At 37.5% G+C, this 9,118-nt stretch overlaps 4 protein-coding genes across 5 annotated transcripts; 2 read left to right on the top strand and 2 right to left on the bottom strand.

Moving 5' to 3' along the window:
• Nucleotides 1-206: 206 nt before the first annotated feature.
• LOC108743694 (transient receptor potential channel pyrexia) lies at nucleotides 207-3,912 on the bottom strand. Its single transcript, XM_018479279.1, has 2 exons — nucleotides 3,501-3,912; nucleotides 207-3,210 (listed from the first exon to the last, which is right to left on the bottom strand). Exon 2 carries the CDS (start codon nucleotides 3,173-3,175, stop codon nucleotides 257-259), a length of 2,919 nt encoding a protein of 972 aa, XP_018334781.1. The 5' UTR covers nucleotides 3,176-3,210; nucleotides 3,501-3,912; the 3' UTR covers nucleotides 207-256.
• An 886-nt stretch (nucleotides 3,913-4,798) lies between these two features.
• Nucleotides 4,799-7,454, top strand: LOC108743692 (WW domain-binding protein 11). The gene is made up of 6 exons (XM_025979452.1): nucleotides 4,799-4,808; nucleotides 4,862-4,924; nucleotides 5,013-5,138; nucleotides 5,229-5,326; nucleotides 5,392-5,643; nucleotides 6,036-7,454. The coding sequence occupies exons 1-6, from the start codon at nucleotides 4,799-4,801 to the stop codon at nucleotides 6,963-6,965; spliced, it is 1,479 nt and encodes a 492-aa protein (XP_025835237.1). The 3' UTR covers nucleotides 6,966-7,454.
• On the bottom strand, nucleotides 7,032-7,921 carry LOC108743691 (dynein heavy chain 6, axonemal). 2 transcript variants are annotated; one of them, XM_025979451.1, is made up of 2 exons: nucleotides 7,695-7,921; nucleotides 7,032-7,363 (listed from the first exon to the last, which is right to left on the bottom strand). In XM_025979451.1, exons 1-2 carry the CDS (start codon nucleotides 7,819-7,821, stop codon nucleotides 7,134-7,136), a joined length of 357 nt encoding a protein of 118 aa, XP_025835236.1. In that variant the 5' UTR covers nucleotides 7,822-7,921; the 3' UTR covers nucleotides 7,032-7,133. The 2 variants fall into 2 exon arrangements, with proteins under 2 accessions (XP_025835236.1, XP_018334778.1); XM_018479276.2 differs by lacking the exon at nucleotides 7,695-7,921 and adding an exon at nucleotides 7,481-7,645.
• A 499-nt stretch (nucleotides 7,922-8,420) lies between these two features.
• On the top strand, nucleotides 8,421-9,060 carry LOC108743693 (WW domain-binding protein 11-like). Its single transcript, XM_018479278.1, has 3 exons — nucleotides 8,421-8,453; nucleotides 8,544-8,641; nucleotides 8,707-9,060. Exons 1-3 carry the CDS (start codon nucleotides 8,432-8,434, stop codon nucleotides 8,968-8,970), a joined length of 384 nt encoding a protein of 127 aa, XP_018334780.1. The 5' UTR covers nucleotides 8,421-8,431; the 3' UTR covers nucleotides 8,971-9,060.
• Nucleotides 9,061-9,118: the final 58 nt, after the last annotated feature.

Below are 9,118 nucleotides of genomic sequence, written 5' to 3'. Positions count from 1 at the left end.
AAAATAACATCTACGTAATCTACAATTACAATTGTGTTATAAAGCTAACATTTTGCTTATACATACGTAAAAGAAAAAAAAAAAGAAAATCGAATTTCGAATGTAATTAATGATAGGTATAGGGGTACGTTATTCGGAATTGGTAAAAATGAATAAAAATGGTAATAAACATAGAGTTAACCAATGTAAAACAAATAAACATCATGTAAGTGCATGTTAGATAGGTATTGATTTATTGAATAAAACATGAAATTTCTTAACTTTTTGTTTTGTGTTGTTGCTTTACAACTAGAAGTAACTGTTCCATCATTCTGTGCGTATTGGAAACGGCTTGTTTTAATTCGTTCACTTGTGCGCTTAGATTTTCTATTTGGTCCGCATTTCGATCCAGCATGTTCTGCATACTGTTGCAATTATTGGAATGTTCTACAATGTCGCTGTTCTCGTCCGAATTGTTGTTTATCCATTTTTTCGAAACGAACGACGTTGCGTTGTTTCCAGGGGATATGGTATGACCATGTTGTTTTCTTTTCTTGGCTATTTCGTAAGCCGCCATCAGTATATCGTTGGGTAATCTTTTTTCTCTTGGATTTAAAGGTTTAACGTTCAGAACGACTCTGTAAGCTTTCGGAGAGACCAGTGCTGTCCAGTGCAACAAATTTAACAAATACTTCGGTAAATAGTCGTTGAACAAGGCCAGTTCTATGTATGAAATAAGTTTCGTTTGCCTGACTAATTTGGATAGGCCTGCCGTTTTTTGTAAACCTCTTATATCATGGACAGCAATGCCTACAAGTAAATTCATTAAGATCACCGTAACAAAGAGAAGAAATAAAACGAATGTTATTTGGGCGCTTATTTCTAATAGAAACGGCGAATCTTCGTCGTCAACCAACAATCCCAGTTCTATTTCTCCGGTCATCATAACTAAAACCGTGATGAGACCTATGAATGGATTAGCGAAGAAGGACGAATCCGGAAAAATTACGCAAAAACTTATCCCGAATCCTATAAGTAGACATGAATAGGCCAAAAGAAGTTTAGCGAATTCACCGAGAACTCTGGTATACATGGCGATGTAAGAACCGAAAATTGGCAGTTGACCTATCATTAACATTAAATTGGTCCAGCCCAAGAGTACCGCGAAGGCACCGATATGGTTTTGCCACATATATGTGCGTCCCGTGTAAACGAAAGAAATTACGAAAACACTAACGATTACGAACCATTCGATTATGTTTTCGGGATACGATAAATACTGCTTCAAACTAGGATAGCCGGCCAAACCGTACATTTTTCTTAATATTTCGCACGCGGTTATTCCTACCAGAACGAACCACTGCATTTCGATTACGAAAGGATTGCTTCGTAACATGTGTCCCATCATCGATTTTTTCTCGCATAGTTCGATAGGATCTGGATCGGTGTCGTTCATATTTTTACCATGGTTGTAACAGTTATGAGCCAAAGCGGTTAGGACGTACAAGGACAGTCCGAGGACGAAAATAAAACAAAAGAACATCCTCGCAATGTAATATTTGCGGATTTTTTCCCATTTCAAGTATAAGAATGCGGAACACAGAGGATGTAGAAGTATTTCTTTTTGCCCTTCGTCAACGAACGTGTTCAGGAAGCTGATTTCCCTCGGGTAGCAGTGCTGAAGGATGCACCTGAAGTCTAGTCTCATCTCCACCTCTCGGTTGGGCGATTCGGCGTGATGATGTAAAGTTATGGCGGAATCCAGCTTTTGACTTATCATGGCCAAGGATGCGGGTGTTTTCCTGGTCATAATACCAAGTGCGGTCATGCCAAATTTGGATTTCATCGTAACGTCGGCTCCGTGGTATATCAAAACCTCAACGCATTGGGACAGTTCGTTCAGAGCTGCTACGTGTAGAGGGGTGTAACCATATTGATCTTTAACGTTCACGTCTGCACCCCAGGCAACCAGGACTTCGATGGTGTCATGTGATTTGGCATTTTTTCCGACTGCTGCATGAAGCGGAGTTCTCTTGTCGAAATCCGCGATGTTAGGGTTTGCATTACCTTTGCGAAGAAGTAATTCGACAGCATCCAACGATTGAGCCCTGGCGGCTAAATGAAGAGCCGTTTGCCCCCTGTGATTTCTCAAATTGGCATCGGCCCCTTTACCCAACAGCATTTCAATACATTCCACATAACCCCCTTCGGCCGCAAGATGAAGCGCAGTCATATCCCTCCCTTTGGCTCGGGCATTTATATTTATCCCTTTTATTTCGAGCATTATGCCGAGACACTGTGCATGTCCCAAATCTGCTGCCAAATGAATGGGGGACATCCCTGAATGTTCCACTTGTCCCACGTCAGCACCTTCGGCCGTAAAAAGTCGTACACACCCTATGGCATTCGCGCGTACGGCACAATGCAAGACACTTTCGTGACTCATGTTTGGATTGGCGGTAAGGGCGCTAAGTCTGGCGCCATTATTTAGAAGGATCATAGCAGTTTCCGAACTATCACCGAAAGCAGCGCAATGCAAAGGCGTGTAACACTTAAAGCAAGCGTTTACATCTGCCCCTTTGGTTATTAGGAACTGGGTGCTAGCTATACACCCACTGAAGGAGGCCAAATGCAAGGGTCCTAGTCCTTGACTTGGTTCGAAGTAGTTCAGTTGAGCCCCCAATGCCAAAAAGCCGTCCAATAGGTCCCATCGCTTCAAAAATGCGCTCCAAAGAAAGCAAATGTTTATTTCGAACTTGGTGGCTCCTTGAAAGAACTGTGGCAAATTTTCTTGAATGACTTTTTTATTTTCGATATCGTCGAAATAATGGGTTCGTCCTGACGAAGTTTTTAAGTGATCTAGAAGATTAAGTCGAATGGTTTCGTAACATATTTGGACGGTCAGTTCGGTCGTGGCGAATTCTTCAAAACTTTCGTACAAATTTGGGGCATGGTCTGAAGGAGGCGATGGACCACATTCCATATATTCAAAGTCATTGGAAGCAAACTCTTCTTCCAGAACATCTTCCACGTTGTTTTTGTGATGGTCGTGTTTCCAACGGGACCGTCCCGTGTAGATGGGCGTTCTGTAAAGCGGAAAACTTTCCGCCTCCTCAGCATTGTGCATACTTACAGAACGTGATAAGATCTTTTGAGAATTAGAATTTGAAGTACCACGAAAACCCATGTTCTCCATGATGGCTAATGGTTCCACGTAACTTTGCTTTTTATCTGAAAATTAAAAACAATCGTGTACATGACAAGACAGTTACTTGTTGTATGTAATCGCAAACGTCGCCAGCTCACTTAACGGCAAGTCAATTAGGCACGACTTAACTGAATTAGATTGGTAGATAGGTACTTTTTTAAATTTAAAATGGTTAATGAATTTGATTTATATTTTAATTGGTGAAATGTTATTTTATATGGGAGTAAAATTTGATTATCCACAATCAATTTGTTCTCGATATTTATTTTATTATGGTAAATTTATTATTAAGAAAATACTTTAAGAGACTCACCTTTATAGTAGCATATCAGTCTCTAGAAGCTGACGATGGTTTGTGCCAGTTTGATGATGTGTCTTATTTTTTCTAAATTATTCACAGATTGCCTCGGTTCACAACGTCCTTGTACCGTACAATTAACGATATAAAATTATTCTATGTCGTATCATTTGAAGTCAAAGTATGTACGTTTCAACGCCATTTCGAATTTTGAAAAATTTTGATCGACGAACATATTCACGAAATTATTTTGCGCTTTAATAACTAAATTAGACGCAGTCGTCATAAAACAATATCGAAGTATTCTTAATTCTGTGTACAAGGATTTAATAGCTTATCTCTATTATGAATAAAGTAAATTGTTAAATTGCTTTGTGGAGATGTCTTGAACTTTTTGCAACGGAGAGGGGACAACATGCTCTCTGATAGATACCTACCTTGTAAGATGCTTTTGTGAGAGTGTATTAGAAATAAATTGAATTTTTTCTCTAACTGGAATGTTGTATTTTTCATTAAAAAAAAAATGTATACATATGTATACATATGTGCCTATATGATTTTACGTGATAAGAATGTCGTGTGTAGAACAGCTTTTATGCTAACAACTATCTTTTCTTAATCTTATTACGTAAATGCCTGCGACGATTCTTAAACAAATATTTTAACATCCTAAGTTTTAAGACAATAATAAAAGCGTTACAATGAAATTATACGATTTCGTCATCGTCAAACCGATCTTGAAGACAAGAGGAAATATTTAAAAAAGCGTCTGATGCTCATCGGCATTTACACCCTCAAAAATGTTAAAAAAAGTATCAAATTTTAATTGATCCCCTTTTTTGTTGCAGGACCTATATAAATTAACGTACTAATTTAAGAGTAAGAATTTCGCTGACGCGCAATACGAATTTTTATTATTTAATATATTAATTTGTAATTCATAAAAAAAAATTCTAATGGTATATCAAAACCTCAACGCATTGGGACAGTTCGTTCAGAGCTGCTACGTGTAGAGGGGTGTAACCATATTGATCTTTAACGTTCACGTCTGCACCCCAGGCAACCAGGACTTCGATGGTGTCATGTGATTTGGCATTTTTTCCGACTGCTGCATGAAGCGGAGTTCTCTTGTCGAAATCCGCGATGTTAGGGTTTGCATTACCTTTGCGAAGAAGTAATTCGACAGCATCCAACGATTGAGCCCTGGCGGCTAAATGAAGAGCCGTTTGCCCCCTGTGATTTCTCAAATTGGCATCGGCCCCTTTACCCAACAGCATTTCAATACATTCCACATAACCCCCTTCGGCCGCAAGATGAAGCGCAGTCATATCCCTCCCTTTGGCTCGGGCATTTATATTTATCCCTTTTATTTCGAGCATTATGCCGAGANATTAATACCACTAAAAGTGGTAAGTATATGAATCCAACTGACCAAGCCAGTAAGTATTTGTCTTATTTATTAAAATTAGAAAGGAAGTTTTCAAAAGACATGGGTTGTTAAACAATATAATTTTATCTTTATTAAAGGAAAAGAGGCTAGGAAGCTTGAATTAAAAAAGAATAAAAAACAACGGCAAATGGTAAGGGCTGCAGTTCTTAAAGGCAAGGACCCCTATCAAATATTAGAAGTAATGGAAAAAATTGACCAGATGGGTATTTATCACATAAAAATTATATTTAAGCTATCTTTATTAATATATAGTTAGGACAAGAAAAGTATTTATTGTAGCCTTTTTATTTCAGAATTTAATGTGTATCAGCCATCACCGTTAAATGAGAAAGTGTTAAAAGATAAACGAAAAAAACTGCGCGACACATTAGAAAGGGTATTAAATATGTATGTAAGTATTTAATATTACCGGTCATGTGAGTGCATTATTAAAATTGTTTTTTGAATTTTGCAAAGTATCGCGATGACCCAGACAAGTGGGCAGACTTAAAGAAGAAACAAAACGACTATGAACATAAAAGAATCCAACTTGTTGCGTTTTATGAATCTGTGAAGTCAGCACAACAAGTTTCTGTTGATGAAATTCCTTTACCGCAAATGCCTGAACAAACTGCGTCAAACATAACTTCCCAAATACCTTTGCCAACTGAAAGGAAACCTGAACATACAATATATTCAATTGCAACAGCCCTAAAGCTGCAAGCATTGGTGAGTCTTTAAAGCATGTTATTTTAATTTTAACGCTATAAAGCAATTTTAAAAACTACCCGTCGTTTAATCTATACTTTGGATAATGTTCACTGAAAACATTCAAAATTGTTTACTGCGAGAAACAATAAGTAATATTGACAAAGTTTCACACTAAGAAGAACGAATGGATTGTTGCAACAATTGTACATTCACTACCTATAATGTTTATGATAATCATTTTATTTTGGAAATAGCAATAGAAATAATGCGCGTTTTTTATGTTGCTCATTTGAACTTGTTTAATGAAAGAAGTGAGTTTGAGTAATTTTTCTCCCACATGAATAGAGTGCAATAGTGATTGAAAGGGCAAAATAAAAGAAAATGTTGTTGTGTCAAAAGTGATGTTTTAGGGTCAACCAATTCGAGAACCGCCGGGGTGTCCTCCTGGTCCACCTCCAGATATCAATAGCGACGGAGAGGAGGTTGAATATGCCAAAGAGCAATCTAAAACTGCGGATCACGAAAATGGGATAACGTTGGATGAGGATGGTGAAAGTATTGGCGGCAATAATCTGTCTTCGAAACCGACTTCCGTTCAGCAGAAAATGGTTGCTATTTCCGGCCAGAGTATAAGCGATTTTATGAAAGAGATGGAATCCGTTCAGAAAAAGAAAGACGGTAACGATAGTCTGTTAGAAGAAAAAGATGATAGTAGTACGAATAAGGGATCGGAAATCGATACTCCCGCTCCTCCCGGAACCGATTCTATCCTAGGCCCGTCTCCTCAACAATCAGGACCTCTTGTTTTCTCAGGTTCAGTTCGATTGCCTCCCGCACCACCTCCTGGCCGACCTTTGTTGCCGCCAGGACCTCCACCTGGACTTCCTCCTCCTCGTTTACCTTTAAGATTGCCTCCTGCGCCTCCTAGACTCATACGATTACCAGGACCACCTCCGCCCACCCTTGCAACCGGTCCAACGCCCGGTTTACCTTTAGCGGGCACACCGAATGTTCTATCCGCCGCGCCTCAATTAATCAATCGACAAGAAACGGTCTCGTTAAGTAGCACAGGTAAACAGCGGGGGGCCACGATCTCGGCCAAGCCGCAAATACGAAATCTGAGTGCGGATGTGACGCGTTTTGTGCCGTCTACGTTACGGGTGAAACGGGAGGACAGTAAAAAACAAAAGCCGGCAGCGACTAGGGCGTTGGTGCACGAATTGAAACAGAAGGAAATGTCTGCACAACACGTAATTATGTCAGGACAACATTTACAACAGCAGCCAACAAAAGATGACGCATATATGCAGTTTATGAAGGAGATGCAGGGACTTATATAGATTAATACTAGACGGATTAGAAGTTTGTGTTGAATAGAAAAATACAGCTATCTAAAAAAAAAAAAAGAAAAAACGAGTTTTTATTTAAGGTTGAATGAGGGTCGATATCATAGTAAGTGAATATGTTAACTAACAATTAAATTAACTAAAACGCAGGAGGAACAGTAATTAATCTGTGAGTTGAGTAAGTAAAGCGGTGCCTTTCAATATCCAGTAACTTTGAAGTTCAGTTGTTGGCAGGAAAACTGCAAGGACAAAGTTGGTGCTGTGTCCGGTGGTTGATAAAGTGCCAGCCCTCACTGAGGTTTTGTACAAAGGACATACGTAACGGGTGTCTTTGGCCGGTAGTTTTACGACTGGCATGAAGTGAACTGAAGGCAATGGAGGATTTATTTCACCTGTAAATAAAGTAACAAACTTTTATCAACTGTTTATTACCTATTAGAATGTATCAAATAATGAATAAATAAAAGGAAGTAAAGTAAAAAGTTATTTTTATGTAACTGCTTGCTGACCTGGTTCAGCGTCCACTAAGATCCCGTTTCGGTTGTCCCATCTTCCAGCGTCCAAATATAATCCATGGATAATTACTCCGTCTGTAGGGGTTGTTAAAGCACCAAAAACCGACCGCACCTTAAACATTACGTTTAGTTTTAATTGCTTTTGATCAAAATTGCATGCATATAATTAATGGTGTCTTAATNTATTTTTATGTAACTGCTTGCTGACCTGGTTCAGCGTCCACTAAGATCCCGTTTCGGTTGTCCCATCTTCCAGCGTCCAAATATAATCCATGGATAATTACTCCGTCTGTAGGGGTTGTTAAAGCACCAAAAACCGACCGCACCTTAAACATTACGTTTAGTTTTAATTGCTTTTGATCAAAATTGCATGCATATAATTAATGGTGTCTTAATAAATGACTGTATTATAACCACATCGTTCCCTTATTTGTATTAAAATCGTAATAAATCATTTAAATTATCTCTGCCGTATCAAACATTCAAAAATTAATATACAAAGCGATTACTTTTATAAAGAAATGGTTGGTTCCCATTCTGACAGATCAGGGTTGTTGGTTGCCTAACTTACGATGCAATAATTTTTGAAAAATTCACATATTTTCAATAGTCAAATTTTGATTTAAAGTAACAATAAACTTATAAATCATTTTAATTTATTGAAAATGTTGAATGCGCCTGCGAGTTATATACAACAATTTAACTTTTGTTTATATTATGCCGGTACTTAAATTGTTTAATTAGCCGGTTTTGTTTTGATCAAATGTTTTTATGTATATCAAGAACAATACAAAAGACGTGGTTTTTCATGTTATGGTGTCTTAACAAAATAATAAATGGTTAAATTTTTATACTGTTATTGTTGCCATTTATTTAAGAACCAAATCTGTGCTAATTACATCAGTATAATAGCCGTTATCTATTAGGGATCAAATATTAGAAGAAATGGAAAAAATTGACCAGATGGGTATTTATCACATAAAAATTATATTTAAGCTATCTTTATTAATATATAGTTAGGACAAGAAAAGTATTTATTGTAGCCTTTTTATTTCAGAATTTAATGTGTATCAGCCATCACCGTTAAATGAGAAAGTGTTAAAAGATAAACGAAAAAAACTGCGCGACACATTAGAAAGGGTATTAAATATGTATGTAAGTATTTAATATTACCGGTCATGTGAGTGCATTATTAAAATTGTTTTTTGAATTTTGCAAAGTATCGCGATGACCCAGACAAGTGGGCAGACTTAAAGAAGAAACAAAACGACTATGAACATAAAAGAATCCAACTTGTTGCGTTTTATGAATCTGTGAAGTCAGCACAACAAGTTTCTGTTGATGAAATTCCTTTACCGCAAATGCCTGAACAAACTGCGTCAAACATAACTTCCCAAATACCTTTGCCAACTGAAAGGAAACCTGAACATACAATATATTCAATTGCAACAGCCCTAAAGCTGCAAGCATTGGTGAGTCTTTAAAGCATGTTATTTTAATTTTAACGCTATAAAGCAATTTTAAAAACTACCCGTCGTTTAATCTATACTTTGGATAATGTTCACTGAAAACATTCAAAATTGTTTACTGCGAGAAACAATAAGTAATATTGACAAAGTTTCACACTAAGAA

Source organism: Agrilus planipennis, unplaced genomic scaffold (assembly GCF_000699045.2).
Source record: "Agrilus planipennis isolate EAB-ADULT unplaced genomic scaffold, Apla_2.0 scaffold1045, whole genome shotgun sequence".
Taxonomy (NCBI): domain Eukaryota; kingdom Metazoa; phylum Arthropoda; class Insecta; order Coleoptera; family Buprestidae; genus Agrilus; species Agrilus planipennis.
The sequence above is the reverse complement of the archived record's forward strand: the minus strand, read 5'-3'. Positions and strand labels throughout refer to the sequence as shown.